The sequence below is a fragment of the Puma concolor genome, chromosome B4, assembly GCF_028749965.1.
Source record: "Puma concolor isolate L17-30 chromosome B4, mPumCon1.1.hap2, whole genome shotgun sequence".
Classification (NCBI taxonomy): domain Eukaryota; kingdom Metazoa; phylum Chordata; class Mammalia; order Carnivora; family Felidae; genus Puma; species Puma concolor.
The window spans coordinates 126,190,125-126,217,428 of record NC_141673.1 but is presented as its reverse complement, the minus strand read 5'-3'; the positions used below and the strand labels follow the sequence as shown (position 1 = coordinate 126,217,428).

Below are 27,304 nucleotides of genomic sequence, written 5' to 3'. Positions count from 1 at the left end.
TTTTTAAGTGGCTTGCTTATTATGGAACATGTTTATCTAATCAACCGATCATAGCTGACATTCACACTAAGTTGGTTAAGTGATATTTATTGAGGGTTATGATGAAACACCAAGTATATCTTCAGGCTGAAGCCTTAGTTTTATTCTCTTGCTCCCGATGGCGAGTTATTTATTGGTCATTCACAATCTAGGTCAAATTGCTGTTGCTGTTTTTTAGTAAGGGGGAGACTTGAGAATGTTTAGGGTGTTTAGGAATGTTCAGGAATGCTAAGGGGGGGGGCCTCTAGTGAAAGAGCGTTAAGATACAGGATGTGGGGGAGAATAGTCTCTCTCTCTACTAACCCTTATTCATTCATCCAGTGAATGAATTTATAGAGCAAGAATGCTGTGCCTGGTACTATTCTAGGCACTTGGGGTAAATGAGTGAAGGAAACAAACAAACAAAATCTCTGCCCTCAGGGATGTTATATTCTATTGGAGGGAGATAGACCCCGAACAATAAATATAATTAATAAATTCTGTTGTATGTTAGAAGGTAAAAGCACCATTAAACAACAACAACAACTAGGGGGCATCTGGGTGGTTCAGTCGGTTAAGCCTCCAACTTGTGTCATGATCTCGCGGTTTGTGAGTTCAAGCTCCACATCAGGCTCTGTGTTGACAGCTGAGAGCCTGGAGCCTGCTCGGGATTCTGTGTCTCCCTCTCTCTCTGTACTCCCCTCCCCCCCCCCCCCAGCTCATGCTCTGTCTCTGTCTCTCTGTCTCTGTCTCTCTCGAAAATAAACATTAAAAAAACGTCAGGTAAGTGGAATTAGAGATCGTGGAAGGGGAAGGCCTTGGGGATTATTGTTTTAAATAGGATGGTCACGGAAGGCCTCACTGAGAAGGTGAACGCTCAACAAAGACTTGAAGGAGGTGATAGTTGCCAGTGTGGAAATCGAGAGAGAGAGAGAGCATTGCTGGTGCCTGTGAGTGATGAGTGAGTTTGGAGCAGAAAGAAGGAGTCTGTGTATGGGGAGGAGCGTGTGGCAAAAGGAGGCAAGAGGAGATACCAGCAAAAGAGACTTAGAAGGAGCAGCCAACAGGTGAGAGAAAGACAAAGAGAGAGTGGTTTCCAGAAGGTGTTAATGAGAAAGTGCATAAAGGATGGGGACTAGACTCAACCACCACGCGAAAAGCTCCTGATACGTTGAGAAAGATGCATACCGAGAACTGACCTGTGGCCTTAGCCATCTGTCACTGACAGTCTTGGTGAGCAGTGATGGCCGAGTGCAGGGAGACCGTAGCTTTAAGAGGAAACGAGAAGAGAATTGAAGGAAGCCTCAGCAACTTTGAAGCATTTTTGTCTACAGAGGAGAGCAAAGAAATGGGATGGGGGCTGGCAGAGAATATGGAGTCAAGGGAAGGTTTTCTTAGGCAGAGGGGAGTCATATAGCCCACGTGTGTGCTGGGTAGAATGAGTCAGTGGGAAGACGAAAGGTAGTGTTGTGCACGCAGAGCTTCTGACAGTATCTGTACCCACCGTGACTTCCTATTACCCAAAATGCCCTGCGTCTGATTCGTTCACTCCTTCTCCCTCATTCAATTTTTTTCAGCAATATTTGAAGGAAGGTCACCTCGCCCAGGCCACAGTTTTTCTGTTTCTTGCCTACTCGTTTCCGTTTTCATGACTGAAAGATAAAGTTTTTGGTAAGAAATTACATAGCGTGAAACATTTTTGTCATCTATCACCATCAGTAAATTGATATGAAAGGCCTAAAAAACTCCCTTGGTACCCACCCGGTGCTGTAATTATGAAGGGAAATTATTTATCATATGTCTAAAATCCCAAACTCAAAGTACCATTAAAATTGGCCCTCTAATTCTAACTTTTCAAAATGGTTCTTTTTACTGGTGTCAAATTTTGCGAATTTTGGGCAGGGTTTCTTCTACAAAATATAAACAGCCATCATAGCCTTCCTTTAAGGAATAGGTTGGTGGTAACAGTGTTTTAATATATTACTCTTTTTTTAAATGTTTATTCATTTTTGAGAGAGAGAGAGAGAGAGAGAGTGAGTGAGCAGGGGAGGGGCAGAGAGAGAGAGGGAGACACAGCCTCTGAAGAAGGCTCCAGGCTCTAAGTGGTCAGCACGGAGCCCGACGCGGGGCTCGAACCCACTAAGTTCGTCACGACTCGGGTCTGTACTTGAGTAACTTAGGCTTCAGTGCTGAAAACTAGCAACTGTTCTATTGAACATAGGAGATGCTTGAATCCCAGCCAGCTTCAGGCAAGATTAGCTGCCAAGGAGGCTATCGAAGGCCAGCTTGCCAGAGTTATGTTCATTTTCAGGGAAAAGAGAGAAATTTAAATAGCCGGTTTCTTGACTTCCATTGTTTTCCTATTCTACTTTTCCACTCTCCTCTGTAGGTAAGTAATGAAAACAAGGCTTTATAATTTTGAGATACTCTGAGGGGGAGGCAGATTTCAGGGCAACAGCCAACCTTTGAGTCCTTCTTTAACACAAAACAGCATTACATCGATGAATGAGAAATTATCTGTTTCATCGGACCTTCACTGTGTCTTTTGGGAAGATAAAACTTGAGGTTCTCTGAAGATGTATATGTGGTGTGTGTGTGTGTGTGTGAGAGAGAGAGAGAGAGAGAGAGAGCAACCTAGGTTTAGCAAAAATAGAAGAACTTGGAAGTCCTCTTGGCATTTTGTGGCCAGTGGAAATGGCCATACATGTGCCTGACGGACAGAAAGAGATACGTTTTCAATGAAAATAAATAGTAGTTGCACGTAGGGATTTGTTCTGTCTTTTCTTTTTATGAGCCGATGCATGCCTGAGTTGATGCATCCATTCAGTTTTGAATTCACTTCAAAAGCTGCCTTTCACCTCTGTTGATTATTAGCTTTGTCACCTCGGTCGGGTTACTGGCCTTCCTTGTGCCTCACTGTTTTCTTCAGTGAAGACAGAGATAGAGATCAAACATTAAATTATGTAATGCTAGTGAATCCACCCCATGTCTAACACAGTGTGAAGCCCTCACGAAAAGTTAGCAATTATTATCATTCATGTAGGTGGTAGCCTGATCTTAATAAATGGCAATAAATCTTAATAATTTGCTCTGATTGTTAACATAACGTACGACAATCTCAGAAATAAACTATCTGCTCTTATGAGATAGTACTGGGTTGAGAAGGAAGAAAATCAGAGCACTGTGTTGAAATCTCAGGAGACATGATTTTCCCAATAATGTGGAATTTACTGACAACTTAAATGCCACTTCTGCTTGAGAAATTCAGATAGGAATAAGGACCTGTACTGTCAGGTAATGCCACATAAATGAAAAGGATGCCCCCAAATTCATATTCCAAGTATACTTGAGTATGTACTACCTGCAGGGTGAAAAAATGGTGAAGGGGAAGGGAGGGTGTTGAAAGAAATACTCCTGAAAAAGGAGCATGTTTAGCTACACTGATCTCTTTTCTTTTCAGTTCCTTAAACTTCTGAGTATTCCTTGTCCTCGGTCCTTAGCAGATGCTGTTCCCTCTTCCTGGACATCACTTGTCTTAACACATCCCCAAGCTGACTTATTTTTTCTTTCTCTTTTGGGATATTTCAGCGCAAATCACATCTCAGAGTGTTGGATCATCACCATGACTAAAATAGCTACTTCTTAGGGCACCTGGGTGTCTCAGTCGGTTGAGTGTCTGACTCTTGATTTTGGGTCAGGTGGTGATCTCAGGGCCGTGGGATCGAGCCCTGCCTCAGGCACTGAGCTCTGAGCCTGAGTGTGAAGGCTGCTGGAAAGTCTCTCTCCCCCTCCCCCTCCCTGCTGCTCACTTGCGCGCATGCATACTCTCTCTCTCTCAAAAAAAAATATTTTTAAATATAAATAAATAAAATAGCTTCTTTCTTCTCACCATTATTATATTCTCACAGCCAGTTTTGTGTTTTCTCGTTGTGATTATTGTTCTGATCACCTTAAAAAAATTGGTCTCGTTCGACTAGATTTTTGGGCTCCATGACAGACACAAAGCTTTTGTCTTTTTCACAGTTATAGTCCCAGCATTTAACTTAGAGCACATAGACTTGCAAAGTAGTAAGTGCTCCATAAACGCACGTGGCTGATTTTGGATTTGGTTTTGGCAAAATGTAGTTTTTTCCATCAGTATGTATGTTAGTGCCACAAAGTGTCTAAATTTCCCTATGCTCTTGAGAAAATTGAAGCAATATTTTAAATTTTTTTTTAATGTTTATTTATTTTTGAGACAGAGAGAAACAGAGCATGAACGGGGGAGGGGCAGAGAGAGAGAGGGAGACACAGAATCCGAAGCAGGCTCCAGGCTCTGAGCTGTCAGCACAGAGCCCGACGCGGGGCTCGAACTCACGGACCGCGAGATCGTGACCTGAGTTGAAGTCGGACGCTTAACCGACTGAGCCACCCAGGCATCCCAGAAGCTAGTATTTTAGCTTTTACATAATCCTACAAGTTACCACACAGGGATGAACTTGCATGGATTTATTACTATCGCCTCGGGTAATATTTTCACGTGAAGCCAAATGGCAGGCCGATCACATTTGAGATTTTCATTGATCGAATGGGTATGCAAGTTCTATGACATTTGCGAACCCAAGTATACAGTATTCGTGTCAATGCGTTTCATCCCAATAGTCTGTAACATTTTTAAGGTTCTTGAGGCAGGAAATTGTCATTATTAGTAAACGGTAAATGGGTTTTATTCCTGAAGAAACCAACAGTGCAGGGGGTAGCAATTCATTTTCTTAGAGATCCAGATCTCTTCACAGAAAGAAAAAGTTAATTCTCAACTGTGAAAAGAGGCGACAATATGAGAAATGAAAGAATTCTCTCTGCCAGCTAATGCACAGACAATACAAGATGGAAGTCTTTGCCCTTGGTCTTGGGTTTCAGAAGTCCCTCCCATTCCACTTTTTTCTAAAAGTGTGGGCCTGAGGAATATGGCGGTGGAATGTCTGTCTATCCCATGGCAGGTCAGGAGGAAGCAACTGAATTCAGACTTGCCATTGGCTCAGCATAGTCCTATACAGGAGGAGGCTCATTTGAAGTCTTGAGGGTTTTGGATGGAGCATAGATTTGTCTAGAATCGGGGTAACCCTGGGATACTGTGAGAAATTGACTTTGTCCAACAACATTGCTTAATCTTCATATGAAGATTCCCTATAAAAATAGATGGACACCTCAGGATCGAAGATGCCATTCCTGAGTAGCCTTATGACTCTTGCTCTTTTGGCTTTAGAAGAGAAAATACAGGAATGCTCAAGAAAAAAAAATGATGTTGGCAATATATATGATTGAAACAGTAGAGTACAGCATCAAAAAAGCAAACTGCATATGGAGAGCCTGGGTGGCTCAGTCAGCTGAGCATCCGACTTCGGCTCAGGTCATGATCTCTTGGTCTGTGAGTTCGAGCCCCATGTCAGGCTCTGTGCTGACAGCTCAGAGCCTGGAGCCTGCTTCGGATTCTCTGTGTGTCTCTCTCTCTGCCCCTCCCCTGCTCATGCTCTGCCTCTCTCTCTGTCCAAAATAAGTAAATATTAAAAAAAATTTTTTTAAAGCAAACTTTCTATATACAAAAAAAATGTATGCTTTTTGTGCAAATATTAGGCATAAATTGGGGGGGGGGAACAAAAACTGAAGAGTAGTTACAAAGAATGAGGTAATTTGGGTGCCTGGGTGGCTCAGTCGGTTAAGTGTCTGATTTGGGCTCAGATCAAGATCCCATGGTTCTTGAGTTCGAGCCCATCATCGAGCTCTGCACTAACATTATGGAACCTGCTTGGGATTCTCTCTCTGTCCCTCTATCTGTGCCTCTCCCTTGCTTGCATCTAGCTCTTGCTCAAAATAAATAAAACAAACCTTTAAAAAAAGCATGAGTTAATCCAGTTAACTAAATTTCCTGTGAGCAAAGCACATGTATTTGGAGTTAGAGTTCTGAGGATAAAAGTGAACGATCCTGGATGAGTTTTGGTAGACGTTAGGGGTACAAGTTACGTTTTGGACCTGTACAATGAGGAATGAGAATATTAAGGTGTAGGAAAGGAAATATTTGTAGCCGAACATGTGATATACCCACCTGCAAAGACAAAACTACAGAAGACCAGCTCATCACATTGTAGCAACCCAAGAGATCAAGGGCACATCTTGTAATGAACTTACTCTGGAGTTATGGAAATGACAGCCAGCTGTTCCTGACTGAAGACTGCTTGAGGCAGAATGACCTAGAAAGTCCATATGGTACCAAAGGCAAAAGCTTAATTAGATATATTACTTCTAACTGCATAAATCCACACTCCCAGAAGGAAGGAGATTAATTGTAATGTGCATGTTGGGAGGGTGACTTTCAAAAATGCAAGAACTCTGGAGGCTAAAACATGCTATGATTTAATAGTGGTTATCTTTGGGTGGGAGAATTTAAAGTGACCTTTATTTGTGTGTCTCTGCAATGGGTACATGTAACTTCTATAATGAAAATATTTTGTTGCCATTTTTCTGCTACTACTACAGATCCAAGGAAAGAAAGTATGGTGGCCCCTTCTATCAACCTCACTAAACATCATTTGGGAGTCACATCTTACATTGTAACATAGTCAAAAGTTAATTTATTATTGCAGTATTCAAAAGATCATTGCCAGAAGTCACTGTAGAGGTTTTTTGTTTGTTTTTTTAACTGCTTAATTATTTAAACCTGGAAACATGTCTCAACATGACTGTGCAATTAAAAGCTACATCTGATTATTAGCAAAGACTTTTTAAATCATATTTTGTTCAAAAGGGAACAGGATAGTGCACAGTTATGTGTGTGTTATGCTCTTACTCTCCTTATGGGGCTAACTAATGACCGAAACTTTGTATCTTCACTGTGTTGTGAATGGAACCTTCTGCAGGGTGATTGGGTTTAAAATGCTAACATTGGTGACAATGGGGCCTGAAGCCTTTTGTGGGATAAAGCTGTGCTTCTGGGTAATTTCCTACTGTGCTACACTCGCCATGAGAAACCCTCTGGGAAGATTAGGAATCCCCCTAACGTGTGTGGATGGAGAAAATTTCATTTCTCCCCTGTGAATTCTACTGGAATAAGAAATTGCAATGCATTTTATATCTCCCATGCATTTTACATTCACTTCTTAAGAATATAAATAACCCGTTTATTGATTTATGGATAGCACACAGTTGCGGTATATTCAATCTATAACTTATTCTAAAGCCTCTATTCTGTATTTTCTAGCATTTAAGGCATGAAGATTGGTCTTAGCCCACAAAAGAAGGGAGAAAGAGATGAAATGAAGGAAGAGAAAAAAGTAGCAAAGATTTTAAAACCTCCTGTCCTGGGGCACCTGGGCGGCTCAGTTGGTTAAAGGTCAGACTTCAGCCCGGGGCATGATCTCACAGTTTATGAGTTCGAGCCCCTGTCGGGCTCTGTGCTGACAACTCAGAGCCTGGAGCCTGCTTGGATTCTGTCTCTCTCTCTGTCTCTCTCTGTCTCTGTCTCTCTCTCTCTCTCTCTCTCTGCCCCTCCCCTGCTCGCACACTGTCTCTCTCTTGCGTGCTCTCACTCTTTCTCAAAAATAAATATTTTAAAAATTCATAAAAAAGTAAAAATAAAACCACCTGTCTTTCATTTGCATGACACTTTACAAAATAATCCCCTTCCCTACCACACAAACAAAAATGTAGTTTGGAATGCAGTGTTTGAATTTTATGTTTACCAAGCCATCTAGAAGTGTGTATTTCTTCGTAAAGAAGAAATGTAATCTCATTGGTAGAGGAAATTAGTAAGTATCTTTTCTTCTCGAGCTTCAATCACCCTATTTATGAAAAGAGTTTGGACTCAGCTATTCCATAAATCTTAACTCGAGCTAATAAATCAACCGCACTTTGCAATTTCTTCATGATTGTTGTTCTGACAGTTCATACTGTTGTTTCTTCTGGGGACTTTATTTCAAACGGTAGTTTCTCAGCTGGAGAAGCAGTTCAAAGTCATTTTGAGCTCCGTTAAACTCATTGCTTAGAGCTGTGATTACTTTCATGTCCTAATTAAAGGGGGAGATCTGTCTCCTGCATCTTGTTTGGGAAGTCACCAGCAATCAAGGGCAGTTTGATGCTATGATTGATGAGCACCATTCATCGCTTTCCACTCTCCAATGATGCCTGCGTGATATTGCTTATCTTTGAATTGTCTTATGGCATAGGATATACTTTGTGTAGCAGGGTAATGGAAAGGGCTCATTAAATGAAAAGATTGCATGCTTTGTCTTTGAGAGGCTGTTTCAACTGAAGCAGAAACATGACAAACATACCATGTGCCTGTTACTATAGAACCGAAAAGCCCTCTCCAGCTGTTTACACTTCGGATGCAAAATGGCAATTTGACATAGACTAACAGTGTGATGTAGGCATCTGCGTAAAAAGGCTACATATGGAGCATGCCCAGTGCAGTGAGTGCCTCCTCCGCCCTCCCCCTCCAGATCTCTGAAGATAAGGCTTGAACTTTGCACTTGCAAATGTCACTGCATACGTTTTGCAATGGGTTTTTTTAAAAAAGGTTCTCTTACAACTAATTTCCTGTAGCAACCCAAGCGCAAAGAGGAGAATATTTAGAGCAATAAGATGCATTAAGTTGAGAACGAGTTGATGCCTGTCTTTGAATGCACTTGAAGTGTTCTTTATTTTTAAAGCAGTATAAGGCACTCGAGTGTTTGTTTTCCCCTCCCTGGAATGGGAAAATAAGAATCTCCTTGGATTGGAGTCCTCCGGGGTAGGGAGTGAAAGCCCCGGTGGCAGGAAGGGACGGAGAAGAGGGGCTTGCCCAGAGCATGGATAGGAAAGGAGCAGGGGCTCTCCAGGGCTCAGCGCGCACTGAGGATCTGTGCCCGGGGCTGCAGCTGCGGATGAGAAAGGCACTGTCTGGCTAATGAAGGCCACCTGGATCAGGCTTCTGAAAAGAGCCAAGGGAGGAAGGCTGAAGAATTCGGATATCTGTGTAAGCTCAAGGGCTTTCGTCTGGGGGAGATTCTATATTGTCGTTGCTTCTGCTGTTGTGACAGTGAGTGCTGGCAGGGGCTCCTCTGATTTAGTAATATGATCCTGATTGCAAGACGGGGAGCGAGGGAGAGTCCTATAATTTTCCGAGCGCCTTTGCCCGTGTTGTGATTTATTGCCGTAGAAGCCATCCCGGGCAGGTGTTTTCTTTAGGCAGCTTTTATCAAACGTCTATTTAAAGCGATAGGAAAACGTGTTGCTTAAAGATTGAGTGAAGCTGGCTGCTGTTGCCTTACAGTTTTGTCCGTGAAGGTATCAGGTGAATGAAAAGGTACAAAAGGATGCTTAAGATTACCGTGGGAGTCATCATCTCCCGGTAGTGACATTTTGGAGAATTCAAGTTTATGACTGGTTAGGAGTTTCTTTTATGGTTTTTTTTTTTTTTTTTATTAGACGTAGCTTCTTTCTACTTGCAAATACTTGCTTTAGTGTGTAGAATGTTCTCGAAGCCATCCTTGAAACCCCTCTATGCCCTTCAGCCGGGCACTGCACCACGGAGCTGGTTTAATTATAAAGAGACTTGCTCTGGCTTCCAGAAAGGAGACTAATCGGAACATAAGACTTGGGAAGGAACGGTCACTTGGTAGGCACAGCTCGCCGAGGGAACGGTCTGCAAACCAGAGCATGATTTTTCTCGATGGTTTGCCACAAAATGGATTCTTTTCTCCTCTTTTCAGGAATTTATGGCATCATCTAGGAAGCTAACTGCTGTGTCAATGAGACTTTTCCAATGCAAACATCATAGATGGAATCTATTTTAAAATGCAAATTTCTCTCTGAAGGGTTCGGCAGACTCCTACACCAGCCGTCCGTCCGACTCAGATGTTTCTTTGGAGGAAGATCGGGAGGCGGTACGCAGGGAAGCAGAGCGACAGGCCCAGGCCCAGTTGGAAAAAGCAAAGGTAAAACCATTTCTCCCCTGCCAAGCTCTTTCTTGGCCTCTTGTGCTGGGTCTGTGATGGGCCACCTGTGGAAGTTTCGTTCGAAGCCGATGGTTGGTCTTTCACGGCATTTCGTTGGTTTTCAAGGAGTACCAGAAATGGAGTGTGTTGGATTGATTTCCTTGATAGGAAAAGGAAGTGTGATATATGAGAGTGGCCTTGGCTTTTCCGTTGTGTTGTAATCAAAGCAACTTGTTTCTGTGGGTGGATAGTTGATGGAGGCACTCAAAAAAGGATCCCCAAATCTACAAAGAGGAAAACCTGCTTCTAATCACCAAGTGATTGTAACTTCATTATTCCGGTAAACCATTTCTCTGTTCAGGAAAACCACTTTCCTCAGGGCAATTGTATATTTTCTTAGACTGGAATGATCTTTTCCCCAAATTTTACTGCATAGGTGTTTTGTAATCGTATTTTCTTATATTTAACAAAGGGATTGCATTCTGCTTTTCAAAAATAAAGCAATAAAGGATTTTATGGGTTCAACATGTTCCTTCCTTTGGAACATGTTCTCCATTCTAATACAAAGTGTGTATATGTGGAAGGGGGAACTGGGAATCAGATATAAAATCTGTAAGTACAGTATTTAGCCAAGAGGATGGTGCATTTCGTTTCACGCATGGTAATGATTTGAAATCTTTTTTCCCGTGGAGCCATTCAAATGGCAGCAATTCCTAAAGCATAGATTGTTGTTCAAAGTTACGGTATCTTGGCTTATGTGACACTTGGTAACTTTTAAATGAACACCTTTCACGCAGTCGTTCCTTTTTGGTTTTGGTTTTTTTTGTTGTTGTTGTTGTTGTTGTTTTTGAAAAAAAATTGCTTTGCCAAAAAGAATTAGGTACTGTGTTGATCTTGCTAAAAAAACAATCAAGGGTGGCACGAGGCACTTTGGCTGGCTGCTTCATCTCTGAGAGGAGTAAAATCTCCGTGTGTTGCTATGGGAATTGTGGCTTGGAGATTCTGGCTGGAATGCACGGACGGTCCTTATGTAATATTCATGGCCTCTCGCACAGCTGCCATAGTCGTTTACAGAGCAACTGCCAGGAGGCCTTGACTTTCAAAAAGCAGTCTTTCCATACATCAAAACGGTGTTCTCACCTCAGCTGGCAGGGAGGTCATTTCCAGATCTGACACCATCTTGACTGCAAGATGGGTCCTACCCAGCAGAAACAGGGAGCTGATGAAGCAAGGCGTGGGTCTGGTTTGCTGTGGGCTCTTCTGCTCAACCAGACTTCACCGTTTAAAACCTGATGATGCCGCAGTACAGGTGAACTTGGAGGACATCACCCCAAGTGAAATAAGCCAGTCACAGAACGGCGAGCCCTGGGTGGCTCCACTTACACGAGGCATCTAAAGCAGTCCGACTCCCAGGAGCAGAGCCTGGAATGATGGTTGCCAGGGGCTGGGAGGAGGAAGTGGGCAGTTGCTAATCCACAGACCTAAAGCTGCAATTAGGCAAGATGAATAAATTCTAAATGTTTTCTTAATGTTTGTTTTTTTGAAGGAGAGAGAGACACAGTGTGAGTTGGGGGTGGGGGGTGGGGGTGGGCAGAGAGAGGGAGACACAGAATCCAAAGCGGGCTCCGGGCTCCGAGCTGTCAGCACAGAGCCTGACATGGGGCTCAAACTCCCAAACCACAAGATCATGACCTGAGCCGAAGTCGGACGCTCAACCGACTGAGCCACCCAGGTGCCCCAAGATGAATAATTCTAGAGATCTGTTGTATGACATTGTGCCCGGAGTTATCAGTCCTGTACTTTGCACCTCATAGGTTAAAAGGGTAGGGTAGATCTCTTGTGAAATTTCTTACATACACATATATATATATATATATATATATATATATATATATACATATACTTATATATATATGTGTATATATGTCTTACATGCATATATATATACATATATAAAATCAAGTACTGGAGAAGATTAAACAGTGAATGTATGGCTAGCAAAGTTAATTGCCACAAGTTTGCCATGTAGCTAATATATGTTGAGTTTGAGAATCTGAATTCTTTATTCTATACTTTGCACCAGGGTACAAAGAAAAGTCTTGGGGGGGGGCGGGGAATAACAGTTTGTGTTCCAGAAATAAGAGTGTTGTATTTGCACTAATTTATTCATGTGATTTTCGCATACCAAAATTAAACGGTTTTCCAGATTCTTGTCACATCAGCATACAACCCTGTGTCTTGTAGGTTTGGTTTTTAAAGTCTTCATTTACATGTTTGGGGCGTTTTTGTCCATGACTGTGTTTCCGAAGCCCTCCATTAGGGGCGCCTGGGTGGCTCTGTCGGTTAAGCGTTCGGCTTCTGCTCTGGTCATGATCTCATGGTCGGTGAGTTCGAGTCCCACGTCAGGCTCTGTGCTGACAGCTCAGAGCCTGGAGCCTGCTTCGGATTCTGTGTCTCCCCATCTCTCGGCCCCTCCCCTGCTCATTCTCTGTCTCTCTCTCTCAATAATAATAATAAATGTTAAAAAAAAATTTTTTTTAAGTCTTCCATTATGTGATACAGCTGCGTAGAACTGTTAAATTTATCTTTTAACCAGCCTGGACCAAAATATTGATCCCAGACCAAACCAGGTTCAAGTTGTGATACAGACTAAAAACTTTATTGTTACGAATGACTTAGAAGATGAGAGGAAAATGAAGGGAATTTAAAACAAAGGCAAAACAGTTGAAAGACTGTTTCCTGTGTTTAATGAAAGGAGTTTATTTCCATCCATGTTTCTTTCTTAAAATTTGGTCAATATCTTGAACCTTTGATGTATTCAAACGAGTGAGACACTAGGATGAGGGAGAATAGGAGTATGTTCTGAAAGAACATGGAAGGACTAGGATTTAAGTGTACTTTATGTGAAAATCATGGTTCGGTGGGTCTGGTTTATTCCTGAAGAATGGATGAGGAACAGGGATAGGAGAAGCCTTATTCATTAGTTTATGTTTATCTGTTCCCCTTTCACTGTCCCTTCCTTTATGTCAGTACAACTTTTCCAGCCCTTTTATATTTTTAATGTAGTCATTTAATTTTTAAGTTTATTTTGAGAGAAAGAGCTCATGCACAGGTACACGCGAGCAGCGGAGGGGCAGAGAGAGTGAGAGTGAGAGTGAGAGAGAGAGAGAGAGAGAGAGAGAGAGAGAGAGAGAGAGAATCCTAAGCCGGCTCTGGACTGTCAACGACGAGCCCCGCGCTGGGCTCGAAGTCACGAACCATGGGGTCAAGACCTGAGCCGAAATCAAGAGTCGGATGTTTAACCGACTGAGCCACCCAGGTGCCCCTGTGGGCCCTTCTGTAAAATGAAGCCTTCAAGCTTAAAAATACATGAATTCGTCATTTAATTTTAGATGGTTGAAAACACATTGCACATCCATTCTGGAAGAATCGAAAGCTTTGCACATTTCTGTTGTAACCATCATAGCATCTCTCAAACGGGAAGACTTTCTCAGTGGGTGCTGTATCTCAGTGCTCCCACAGATCACATGTAGTAAGGCTGTGCAAATGTCTGGAATAAACCTCAGCAGTATTTCAGATCCTGGTCCTCTTTAAATATGAGCTACATGATCCTTAATTGCCTTTAAGAGCATGTCTATAAAATAAGGTGATTGCCAAGTACGAGAAACGAGAGGCGCTGCCTTTTGAAATTAAGTGACCTATAAAAGTTTCTATAACCAGGCACTCTGTGCTTCCAGTGAAAGTCAGTACTTTTCCCTCCTACTTTGCCATGGTTTCTCTTAAAATAGTAAACTCTACAGTGAACAAATTATGTATTAATTTTGAGGCATAGAAAAATCAGCTGACATGACCTTGTGTTTGTAGCTTGGGGTTTTCCTCCTAAATGCATGTTTCAATCCTTTTGAGTTTTTATCCTGCTTTGCAAGTCTTGTCTTATTGAAGCTGGTGCCCTTTGATTTTTGCCTTTATTCTCATGCTGATCTTTTTGAAAAGACAGTTTTATTGAGGTGTAATTCGCTCATTTGAAGTCTACAATTCGGTGGGTTTTAGTTTGTGCACAGAGTTGTGCAACCATCATCACAATCGATTTTAGATATTCACTGCTCCTTAAAGAAATTCCGTGTTCTGGGGCGCCTGGGTGGCTCAGTCGGTTAAGCGGCCGACTTCGGCTCAGGTCATGATCTCGCAGTCCGTGAGTTCGAGCCCCGCGTCAGGCTCTGTGGTGACAGCTCAGAGCCTGGAGCCTGGTTCAGATTCTGTGTCTCCCTCTCTCTGACCCTCCCCCGTTCATGCTCTGTCTCTCTCTCTCTCAAAAATAAATAAACGTTAAAAAAAAATTAAAAAGAAATCCCGTGTTCTAAGTTAGCACTCCCTACTCTGTCTCTCCAACTCCCTCAGCCTTAGGCAACTACTACCCAACTTGGTGACTCTTGATCTGTGGATCTGGGTATTGCATATAAATGGAATCATGAAGTAGGCTATCTGTTGTGACTAACTACCTTCACTTAGTGATGTTTTCTTTCTTTCTTTTTTTAATGTTTATTATTTTTGAGAGCGCACAAATGGGGGAGGGGCAGAGAGACAGGGAGACTGAGGATCTAAGCAGGCTAGGTTCTTACAGCAGTGAGCCTGATGTAGGGCTCGAACTCACGAACCGTGAGGTGATGATGACCTGAGCTTAAGTTGGATGCCCAACTGACTGAGCCACCAGGTGCCTCAGTAATGTCTTCAGTGTTCATCATGCTATATTGTGTGTCCGTACCTCATTCCTTTTTATTGCCCAGTAATATTCCATTCATTGTATGTGTATATTACATTTTATTTACCCATTTATCACTGGTGGACATCTGGGTTGTTTCCACTTTTCGCTCTTGTGGATAATGCTATTGTGATCATTCACCTACACGTTTTTTGCACGAACATATTTTTTTGTTTCTTGTACATATATATCTGGGATTGAAGTTCCTGCTTCACATGACCATCTTTTTAAAGTGAAAGAATAACTTTTTTCTTGTCCCCCTTACACCCCAGAGCTGATCCCTTCTGCTGTATATGCAGATACTCTGAGTTAGGAAGTCTGGATGTGGAAAGGACTGGAACAGAGACGAAACAGGTTCAGTGCAGTGTTCTCAGCAGAATGGATTAACATGAAATTTTAAGTTGACTGTTCTCTCAACAGTGAATGTCTACTTATTAAAGAAATTGTACGGGGCACAGTTGGTGACTACACGGGATGTGGAGCCACAGAGAAGCTTCACTTTTTTGACATCTTGCCAACTTGAAAACATCTTTATTCTAGCCTCACATTGAATTAATAGTTCAGTGAGGTATAATATTCAGGTATGATGAATATTTCTCTTTTGGGAATTTTGAAGACCTTAGTTTGTTGTTTCTGCCTTCCAGCACGTTTGATATGCTCACCGGTGTCACTTGGGTTTTGAGGGTTTTGTTTTTTTAAATTTTCTGCAATATATAGAACTGATCGGCCTTTGGTATTTGGAGATTTTGCATTGGTGTGGCTTTCGTTGATCACACCCAGCTTCTCATATGAATGTTCATTGTGAAGGACTTGTCACTTCAGTTCTGGGAAGTGACCGATTTTTATTTGGTCATTTTTTCCACTGTATATTCTTTTTCGTGTTCTCTAGTTTGTCAGATGTTTGACTGGACCTTTCTTGTGATTTTTTTCCCTCTGTCTCCCAGTCTTTTGGTTTTACTGAGTCTTTCACCACTTATCTTCAAACCCATCTACTGAGGTTTTTGTATTTGAAAATTTCTAATTCCCAAGAGGTTTCTTCTCCGCTCCCTTTTTATAGTTGGCTGTTCTTACCCCATGGCTGTAAGATTTTCTCTTACATCCCATATGCTATTAATTTTAATTTTTCTATATGTCAGTGCCCTTCAGACTTTTAAAATTTGGTATTATTTTTACATACTGGAGACTTTCTCCAAGATTTGCTTTTTGACGGTCTATACGTAATTAAGAGCAAGACCTTGTAAAGCTCACTGGAAGCTCTAACTGCAATGGCAATGCTTTTTGTTGATGTTTTGTAGGTGTAGAGGGGAGGGAGTGCCTTTCATTACGTCTGGTCAGTGTTCCTAGCCCGGAGTCTCTAGCCTTTTGGTGCTTTATGTTCTCACTGTCTCCTCTTTGTTAATTGCCACTATCATTTTTTTTTTCTTTTTTTTATTTTAGAGAGCCTGCATACGAGCAGGGGAGAGGGGCAGAGGGAGAGAGAGAGAGACAGAGACACAGTCTGTTTTTTTCAATTTGTTTAAACATTTATTCATTTTTTTTTTTTTTTTTTAAATTTTTTTTTTTTTCAACGTTTATTTATTTTTGGGATAGAGAGAGACAGAGCATGAACGGGGGAGGGGCAGAGAGAGAGGGAGACACAGAATCGGAAACAGGCTCCAGGCTCTGAGCCATCAGCCCAGAGCCTGACGCGGGGCTCGAACTCACGGAGTGCGAGATCGTGACCTGGCTGAAGTCGGACGCTTAACCGACTGCGCCACCCAGGCGCCCCACATTTATTCATTTTTGAGAGACAGACTGTGAGTGGGGGAAGGGCAGAGAGAGGGAGACACAGAGTGCAAAGCAGGCTCCAGGCTCCGAGCTGTCAGCCCAGAGCCCGATGCGGGGCTCGAACCCACCATCTGTGAGATCGTGACCTGAGCAGATGCTCCATCAGCTGAGCCACTCAGGCACCCTGAGACAGAGAGAATCTTAAGCAGGCTCCGTGCTCAGCACGGACTCCAACACGGGTTCCATCCCAGGACCCTGGGATCATGACCTGAGCCAAAATCAAGAGTTGGAAGCCCCAGGGCCTGCCCAGGCTCTCTGCCACGATCCTCTTCTCTAGTCTGCATTTTCGTCAACTCTGATTTCCTGTTCTATCTGTGGATTTATACTTTCTCGAAAAAAATATTTTTAGGAAGAAGCATATGTTCATTTGACCATGTTTTATTCCCTCATATTCATCAGTAAACATACTTTATATAAAAGAGAAAAAGTGTTTCTCATATTGCCTTAGTCCGTAAATGCCTTGGGCATTGGGAGAATCGGACCCAACTGGAAATATTCCCCGAACTAGCCTTTTCAGAAGAAAGAGGAAACATGACTGTGTTTATTCACCTTCAACCTGAAGATGACCTTTCAATTTCAAAAATATTAAACATTTTTTAGTGGTATTTATTTTGAGAGCGAGAGAGAGACCACGTGAGTGGGGGAAGGGCAGAGAGAAAGAGGGAGAGAGAATTCCAAGCAGGCTCCACACTGCCAGCTCAGAGCCCCACGTGGGGCTTGAAGCCATGTAACTGTGAGATCATGACCCGAGCCGAAACCAAGAGTCAGACACTTAACCAACTGAGCCACCCAAGTACCCTGAAAGTATTCTTAAAAATGTGTCTGATTGAGTAAATTCTGTGGGAAGTAGGAGAGAAGTCTATGCATTTGCCTCTATTGCATACTTTCTTAAACCTACAGGATAGACTGATGGAGAGAATCCAAAGAACATGTGACAGGTATTAGACTAGAAAGGTACTCCTGGAGGGGGGGGGGGGGACATGTTTAATTGGTGAAAATCCAGCAGAGAGATCTCCTCATAGAAAACAAAAATATGGTAGACTTTCTTAGGAAAGTATTTGAGGCTAAAATTGTTTTCCCATCACTGATCTCAATGCCAGCTTTTAATTTTTGCATTGAAAAATTGTCAACTCTCCTTTGCTCATAGCAGTCACTTTCCAAACAAAGCTAGTTAGCTGGCTAACTATGTCCAATCTCCAGCAGCATGGGCTAGTTTATTGTCCCAATACACGTTGGCTTACATTGCCTTTTTTTCTACCTGTAAGAAATCAAAAAGTGCATGTGAGCCCCTGACCCCGTTTCAGGCTTCTCCATTAACTCGTAAGTGTGACTGGATGGGTATGGCCCTGTACCCTGGTGTAATTCTGCCCATCTCAAATGGTAGGTGACAACAACAATACTAATAACAGCAATGACAACATTTACTGCAGGATTACTGCTCATGGTAGACGATTTGAAAGACACGAAAGGAAAAGCAAAGCTGTGTGTCTTGAGAGCGTTTTGAAATACTTTTGAGCAGTTAGGATCACGAAGTACGTATAGAATTGGTTCCTGGACAGCCCTTTATGTCAGAGAAATCCTCCCGTGTTCTCCCAGTTGGCTTTTGCCATGGAACACACTGCTCTCAGTAGCTTAAAGTCACCACCATTTTTACCTGGGCCCCATTCTCTTCTGCGTGATCACCGGCCAGCTGGCGGGTTGGCTGGTGACCAGGTGACTGGTAGGGCCTCCTGCACGTGTCTGCAGGTTGACCGCTGTCCGTGTGGGGGTCTCCTTCTTTTCTAGATGGTCTCTCATCCCTCAGCAGGCTGGTTAGCTCTGTCTCATGCTTGCTTGAGGGTTACAAGCACACCAAGAGACACCAAGTCCCAGTGGGCGATATTCGTGTCTCTTCTCGAGTCCTGTTTGCTAGGGTCCTGTTGGTGAAAGCAAGCCATGTAACTAAGCTCAGAACCAGTGTGCAAGGGAACTACTAAGGACATGGATCCAGCTGGTGAATTGTTGTGGCCATTTTCTTTTCTTTTCTTTCTTTTTTTTAAGTTCATGTGTTTATCTTGAGAGAGAGAGAGGGAGGGAGAACCTGAGCAGGGGAGGGGCAGAGAGAGAGGGAGGGAGAACCCCAGGCAGGCTCCTTGGCCCCAGCGCAGAGCCCGTTGCGGGGCCTGAGCCCACGAAGTGTGAGAGGCGAGATCAAGAGTCGGATGCTTAATCAGCTGAGCCTCGTACGCTCCCCCTCATGTGGCCATTTTCTGTGAAGAGCCTGCCCTGCCATTTTTGTCTCCCTTCCCGTTTTGGAAAAAGAAATCTCTCCATACCTTTTTTTTTTTTTTTTTTTAAATGTTTATTTATCTTGAGAGAGAGGGAGAGCACTTGTGCACAAGAGGGGGAGGGACAGAGAGAGAGAGAGAGGGAGAGAATATCCCAAGCAGGTCCCATGTTCATCATAGAGCCCAACGTGGGGCTCAGTCTCACGACCATGAGATCATGACCTGAGCCGAAACCAAGAGTCAGAGGCTCAACCAAGTGAGCCACCCAGGCGCCCCTCTCCACACCTTTTAAAACAAACAACTGCCAGGCACCTGGGTGGCTGAGTCATTAAGCATCTGACTTCAGCTCAGGTCATGATTTCACAGTTCATGAGTTCAAGTTCCACATTGGAGAGCACGAGCCCCAACTCAGGTGAGCCCTGCTTTTCTGTCTGCCTCCCTCTCTCTCTCCCTCCCTTTTTCTCTGCCCCTTGCTCACTTGTGCCCTCTCTCTCAAAAAAAAAAATAAATAAATAAAATAAACATCCATCTTCCCTCACATCCCATCTCTCCCTTCCTGTTAGTGCCAACCTTAATTACACCAGGTTTCACCCCCCTGTTTCCATTTCTTTTCCTTCTTCCCCACCTCTTTGAAACTCACTTCTGTCTCTTGTGTTTCCACTGATAGTGACAGAAAATCTCCTGGGACTTTCTAATCAAGCCAGTTGACTTTTTCTTCCGTGTACCCTTGACTTCTCTGGAAGCCTCCCTTGTTTCCCCCCCCCCCACTGTATCACCTTCGTCTTTTAGCTTTTGACTGTGACACAAGTCTATTTCTGCTACCTCTCTGGTTGATCCTTTTCAGCCTCTTGGGCTGCTGCTTTTTGTTCCCTCCCCTGAAGTATGGAAGTCCGTCCAGCCACATGCTCTGACCTTGACCTTCTGGCATGCCCTTGGTTTTCCCACTGACGGGCTCCTCAGGAGCTGCTGCAGGGGCAAAGGGGCGCCCTGCGATGTGTTCTGTGCATTCCTTCGGGATTCAGCCAGAGCAGCTCGCTCCATTCGTGTGACCTAGTGGGACTCCCATGTATGTCTTACTCTGCATATAGAGCTTCACCTCGACACCGAGTTTTAAACCGTGGCTACCTTCCGCTTACTGCCTTGTACTTCCCACGGCTTCCGCTTTTTGTCCGCAGCTCTGCCCCAGCCTCTCTGCCTAGCGTTAGTAATGTCACGCCGTCTTCTCTTTGGTGTCCCTATCAGTTCTGCCCCGCCACCCCCATGTAAAATGGAGCTCCCATTTTTTTCTCTCAAACCCTTTCTTCTCTGTGCTTTCCGACCTCTGTCAATGTGAGCTTCGTCCTCCTAAGTGAAGCCTTAGTGCCCGGATGGCAAATCTTTAACATAAAGGGTCAGATAGGAAGTATTTCAGGTGCCTCGGGTCTCGTGGTCTCTGTCGCATCCTCTCAACTCAGAGAAACCTGGATTCACATTCCATCTCTGCCATGGACTGGCCGCCGGACCTTTTGCTAAGTTCCGTGTGAAGCTTATTTGTAGCTCCAGTGACAATCGCGTGGGCTGGTACGTGCCACGCCCAGGGTTCCCAGTCGGGTCTGGGTTGGGCACAGACGAGGGACACATGGCCCCTGCCATCCAGTCCAGTGTCCAGTGGGGAGTTTGTATTAGAAGTTACGAAACCGCTCTTGCCATTTCTCTTGAGTTGCGTCAGGTCACCATACGCTGTTTGGGGACTACTGCATTCAGAATTTATTTAAATTCAAGTTAGTTAACATGCAGTGTAGTATCAGTTTCACGAGTAGAGCCCAATGATTCATCACTTGCATACACACTGAGTGCTCATCCCAGCAAGTGTCCTCCTTAATGCCCATCGCCCGTTTTTTTGTTTTCAAAAAATTTTTAACGTTTATTTATTTTTTGAGAGACAGAGTGTGAGCAGGGGAGGGGCAGAGAGAGAGGAAGACACAGGATCTGAAGCAGGCTCTAGGCTCCAAGCTGTCAGCACAGAGCCCAATGCGGGGCTCGAACTCGTCAACTGCGAGATCATGACCTGAGCCGAAGTCAGACGCTCAACCGACTGAGCCACCCACGCGCCCCATTGCCCATTTAACCCATCCCCCCACTCAGCTCCCTTCCAGAAACCCTCAGTTTGTTCTCTGTATTCAAGTTATTAGTTTCTAGCTCAGTGGTGAGTGCTGTATGGCAGATCAGTAGGTCCAGTGGCTGCAGACCTGAGTAGGAAGTGATGGGCGTTGACTCCCTCACGTCCTCTTCACAGCATCTCATCGCATCCGGTCAGATTGTGTCCCATCCATCCCCACGATTGACGCTCGTGTCCTGTCTCCCGAACTAGACTTTGAGCCCCTTGAGAGTAAAGGTGTTCTCCGTGCTTCATCTCACTGGTACAGATTCCTGCCTCAGTTACCAAGAGTGAGCTAGTGTCCCTTCTTGCTCTTCTCATGTCTTCTCTTCTGAGTAACATCGGAGTATTTTAGGAATGAAATTACACGTTGTTCTGTATTTCCATATGGTTCTATTATCTTGGCAATTTACCTATGAGAAGGGGTAAGAGTTGCATGTTTTGAAGATAACCTGGTATTCTATCTAATTTAACACTCTTACAGTGGATTTATGGTTTTATTCATGGAAGTTCTAGAGGGCCCCCATTTAAAACCACAGTCTTGTGCAAGAATCCATATAAGGACTGTTAACATAATACAGACTTCTGGCTCTTTCAGAGCCATAAATGGATTGGGATGGATTATAAACTTTGCAGCTCAAGCTTTTTTTTTTTTCTTTCTTTCTTAGAGAGCTGTAACTGAACATCTTTGTTGTATCGTTATAAACAGAGCCATAAATACATGATTCTTCTCCGTTTTCTCTACCCAGTTTGAATGGGGAACAACACAAAGACTTTTACACCCTGTTTAAAGTCCTCCTTTCCCTGCTCTTCCGTTTTGCCCCCACCAACAGCTAAATGAAAGATGTTGGAAACTGAAACAGGAGAATGTATTCAATTAGCAAACATTTAATAAGTGATTTTGCTGCTGAGTTAGGAGCTGAAGAAGGGAAATCAAAGATGTGTTAGATGTCATTTCTCCCTCAAGAAACGCATGTTGTAATGATGATGCCAGACATGTGGGTCACTGGGAGTAATGTGTTAAGTGTTAAACTAGCAGCAGTGGGTGGGGGTGGGGGTGGGGGGCTGGAAGACCCCAAGGAGGGCAGTTGGGATTGTAGATACCTCCACTGTTAGTTAGGTGAATGTCTCTTTGGGAGCACAGACTTTGCTAACCTGCACCATGCATTTTTTTTTTTTTTTTTAATTAGAGCAGGGACAGAGAGAGAGAGAGAGAGAGAGAGAAAGAGAGAGAGAGAGAGAGAGAGAGAGAGAGAGAAAGAGAATCTAAAGCAGTCTCCATGCTTAGCACAGAGTCCGATGCAGGGGCTCAATCTCATGACCCTGGGATCACAACCTGAACCAAAATTAAGAGTAGGTGCTCAACCGACCGAGCCACCCAGGCGTCCCACAACATGCATTTTTAAGGCTAGCAAGATTGATTGGTAAACGAGGGGTCCGATAAAGGCTGATATTTTGGTTTAATTTTGTTTAAATCCCACTTACTTCCAATTCACCTTGAACTAACCCTCTTCATTTTGAAATGTACATTTCAGTAGTGTTAACTATGTTCACACTGTTCTAGAATAGGTCTGTAGAATGTTTTCATCTTGCAAAACTGAAATTCTATTCCTCCTAAACAACTGCTCCCTATCCCCCCTCCCCCCAGCCCTTGTCAGCCACCATTCAACTGTATATTTCCATGATTTTGGCTACTCTAGGTAGCTCATATCAATGGAATCATACAGTGCTTGTCCTTTTGTGACCAGCTTATTTTACTCAACATAATGTCCTGAAGGTTCATCCATGTTGTAGCATATGACAGAATTTTCTTTTCTTTTCTTTTCTTTTTTTTAAAGCTGAATAACACTCCATTGTATAGATATACCATATTTCCTTTATCCATTCATCTGTCAATAGATATTTGGGCGGCTTCCACCTCTTGGCTATTGTGAATAAAGCTGTACTGTTGTTGTGGGGGTTTTTTGTTTTATCTTGGATTTTTTTTTAACGGTCTTGTGAAGCTCTTCCGTCAGCAAGTAGTAATTAAAGCTTGTGTTGTACAGTGTCTCAGTGTTGAGCTTTCCAGTGTATTTTACATTGCTTGGTCCTTTGCCACTACTGAGTGAGGGCGGGAAAGCAGATACAGTTACCCCATTTTAGGAATGAGGAAATTGATGTGATATTGAAGGATCTTGCCCAAGGTCACTGAAGTCGTAAGTGGCAGAATGAGGACAAAAACCTAGGCTTTTGGTAGGATTCTCTTCTGTACTTTCACCTGGTCAGGGAGCACCTCGTGGAAAGATATAAACCAAGAATGTACTAATGTTGCCTTTTTGTTTCATGATCTGGAAGGCTTAAAGGACTAACTTTTTTTTTTTCTTTAATGACAAAAGTAAAAAAAAAAAAGAAGAAGAAGAAGAAAGAGGAAAGGTAACTAGGTAACTAGTACAACAGTTTTACGAGTAAAAACACCACCTCTGTTGTTTTTGTTTTTGGCTGTGGCGTTACATAGAACAATTGGAGTTCCCAGACAAAATATTCATCTTTATTCCCACTTTGTAAGTTTTGCTTATGATCCTTATGCCACTGATTTGGAATGATGTTTACATTTTAACATCATGTGAACAAAAATCTTGAGTTAGAATTTCTTGATGAGGGTGCAGGGTGGCACGGTCAGTTGGGCGTCCAGCTCCTGATTTTGGCTCAGGTCATGATCTGGAGATCGAGCTTGTGTCGGGTTCTGTGCTGACAGTGCAGAGTCAGATTGGGACTCTCTCTCCCTCTCTTTCTGCCCCTCCCCTACTCTCTTTCTCTCTCTCTCAAAATAAATAAACAAACTTAAACAAAAATTCTTGAATCTACTGTGTTGTTAAGGGATGAGCTTTCGAGACATATGTGTGATACTGTATTCTTGGTTAAATGGAATGTGCCTGAAAATATTTGAATAGGATCTTCCTATAAAGAAATGGAAAAATAATATCTAGGAAATACATTGTAAGAATATTGAAGAAACAGCTTACATAGGCCAAGGGAGAACAGATTGAACTTACAATGAAACTATTTGAAAAGAGATTTTGAAAGTGTTGTCTGTTCTACCAAAAAAAAAAAAGGAACGGTCTAAAAATCATAGCAGCCAAAAATGTAAAGTTAAATGTTATAATTGACTAGAGAGAGTTGAGAATATGTTGTCAAGAAAGACTAGGAAACTGTCTTCGTGATGGTTTAGAAGAAATCTGTGTGGCTTAGAAAAGTGTTGTTTTGTTAAAAAACTAAACCCTGGGGTGCCAGGCTGGCTCAGTCGGTACAGCATCTGACTCTTGGTCTCAGGGTCATGAGTTTAAGCCCCATGTTGGGTGTAGAGATAACTTAAAAAAGTAAACAAGTAAGATTAAAAAAAATAGTTGCAAAAACAAAAAAGGCAAAACAAAACCCCGTCTTTAGGAAGGAAGATGTGGGGCACAATTAGCTGTCGGTTATGTTCTAGTGATTCCCTACTAATAGTTCTCTCTACTGATACATGCAGAAATAATGCCCATTGCTTTAAAAAGAAAAAAAAATCTTTACAAAGGAAAAAAGTGACCGTTCTTGAAGGTCTGGGGCTGACACTCTGCTTCCCTACTCTCTCAAGGCTGGGCCAGGAAGAGTATTTGGCAGGTGGTGGGCAAAACTGTAGGCAGTCAAGTCTTCAGGTCTTTTTGCTTTCTGGCTCCATTCCCTGGGATTATTTTTTCTAATGTTTATTTATTTGAGAGAGATAGGCAGAGAGAAGGAGAGAGAGAATCCCAAGCAGGCTTCATGCTATCAGTGCAGAGCCTGACACAGGGTTTGATCTCACAAACCAGGAGATCGTGACCTGAGCTGAAATCAACAGTCGGAAGCTTAACCGCCTGAGCCACCCAGGCCTACCCGCCCCCGCGCCGCCCCCGGCATTCCATGGATCTTAAACAACTCAACTCTCCCTTTTGTCCTCTGAAAGGAACTTGAGTCGTCCTTGAATGAATTATTTATTAGACCACTTTTAATCTGACGTTGGAGTCACCCTATATTCCCTACGGATGACAGTTAAGTTACAAGTTTGTTTACGAGACAACTCAAGTGTCATACGTTGGCCCAGAATTAAAGCTGACCTTTGACATATGCTACTTGGTCAGTTCTGTGGGTTGAAGTAGCCTGAAGCGTGTAATAGGTCTTATAATGGATGTGCACAATGAGTATGGAAATCATTTGGAATAGCTGAGAATGTTCACATGCTACAGGAATAATGCATTAGTTTAACACACTTGTGTATGGTAAGCACGATGCTAGAAGATACAAAACGAGTAAGTCTTGCTCCTTGATCTCTAGGAACTCCATCTAAGAGGACATTTAAATGTCCTATATGGTAATACATCATGTCACCTTATTCATGTCCTCGCTTTGAAATGAGACAGAGGGGCGCCTGGATGGCTCAGTCAGTTAAGCGTCCGACGCTTGACTTTGGCTTAGGTCATGGTCTCACGGTTTGTGGGTTTGAGCCCTACATCAGGCTCTGCGCTGACAGTGTGGAGCCTGCTTGGGATTCTGTCTCCCTCTTTGTGTCCCTCCCCTACTTGCTTTCTAGCTCTCTCTCAAAATAAATTTAAAAAATAAACTTAAAAAAAAAAGAAATAAAATGAGAGGGAGAAGTTGAGCAGACTGAGGCCCGGGTCAGTTCTCACAACTCCTGTGGGCGTTAAGGTTTATGAACCGCTGTGTGTTTCGTGCCCGTCTGACCAGATGTCTCTGAGCTGGCATCTCAGATGTGGCAATGGAGTCAGCCTCCAAGTGATCGAAGGTCAGCTAAAGGGAGATAGCCCAACCATAAATAGTTGATTTAAGCTTAACACATTAATAAATGTATTCTCTGGCACTTGTCTTTTGCTATAAAACCAATGTGTTCATTGAATATGAGTCTAATGCGTGTTTCACCTGTACAGACAGACGCCTTCAGTTTAGGGTATACTTTGACTTTTGAGTTTGACTCCATCCAAAGGGATTTGGGTTCCAGAAAATAAAAGAAGAAACGAAAAGGATTGATTTAAAAACACAGTCCTAATAACTTAGACCTTAAAATGACCCTCAGAATTTCTCCTAAATAGCTTAGTTTTCCAACACAGGAACCATTTGTTTCTTATCTTACACTTTTGCTAAATGTCTTGGTAAAATAAAAAAGCAAGATTTTGGTAAAATACGGCATATTTATAATGAAAGAGAAGAGTTTGAATGATGTTTTTTTTTTTCCTAAAAGTGTACGTGGGTGTCCAATGTTTTGATCTTAGTGAAGGTCAGTCACTTCTTGTTAAACTCCAGCCCAAGAAAAACTGTGAACTTGAGTTTAAAAAAACAAAACAAAACAAACAACCAAACAAAAATGGGTACCTTATAATCTTGACCCTTGAAATAATTTTTTATATTTCCCTGAAATATTATGCTGTTTCCTTGGATGAAAAATGTTTATCATAATATTACCAATATGGAATTCTTTTTTTTAAAAGATTTACTTTTTTTGAATAGTGTTTCTTTATGACTTCTGGATCACAACTGCCTTTGAATATATGATAAAATCCATGAGCCTTCCTGCAGCATGGCTTCTCTTTCCAGGTCTTCATGGGACCTTGGAACAAATGCCTGGTTCCTAAAGGTTTACAAGGTACAAGAAACTTTGTTGAGAACCCAGTGTTGGTCCAATTAGAATGGCAGAGACCTCCTGAACTGTGGGACATGGTCCGAAGGATGAGACATGTTTTCCTTTGCTCTAGATGCTTGAAATTACCACATAAACTCTTCTTGGAGTTTTCCTTTTCGCTATCATGTTTAGTCTAGTGTGGAACCAGAGGTTGGGGAAAGATACGATACTCTAAATATTTCTATGTGCTATCTAGCTGTTAAGGGTGTTCCAGTTAAAAACGGTTGTCAATGGCTAGCCATTTCAATGTTTTGTTTTCAGATTCTTCAATGACCTGTATGAAAATGGACACAACTGAAAGGTTCTTTCAAGTTTAGCAGACAGCAGAAGCTACTTTTTCTGTGGTTGGCCCTGGCCGTGTGCCTGTGTTGCCTCACTGGCCTTTGAGCTTCTGAGCTGCTCTATCTTGTATCAACTCCCATCAGATATAACCTGCATATGTACTCTGTTTATTCTTGCTGAGATTATCTGTGTGATTTGGACACTGACGGGCTGTTTGGAGGGGAGCCTGCCCGCAGGTTACAGAACATCAAGGCTACCTGAAGCCTGATTGTTCTTTTCCCCCCAGATTAAAATTTTTTTTTTTTCAACGTTTATTTATTTTGGGGACAGAGAGAGACAGAGCATGAACAGGCGAGGGGCAGAGAGAGAGGGAGACAC

At 42.8% G+C, this 27,304-nt stretch overlaps 1 protein-coding gene across 12 annotated transcripts in view; it reads left to right on the top strand.

The window, feature by feature from the left end:
* Nucleotides 1-27,304, top strand: part of CACNB2 (calcium voltage-gated channel auxiliary subunit beta 2) — a 393,564-nt gene that overhangs the window by 249,753 nt on the left and 116,507 nt on the right. For 10 of the 12 annotated variants that reach the window (XM_086714809.1, XM_086714810.1, XM_025930405.2 and 7 more), the window contains one exon: nucleotides 9,849-9,968. In XM_086714809.1, coding sequence (XP_086570935.1) covers nucleotides 9,849-9,968 — 120 coding nt within the window. Of the gene's footprint in view, nucleotides 1-8,516; nucleotides 9,008-9,848; nucleotides 9,969-27,304 lie in introns of those variants that run through there. The other 2 variants (XM_086714819.1, XM_025930407.2) reach the window with 2 other exon arrangements.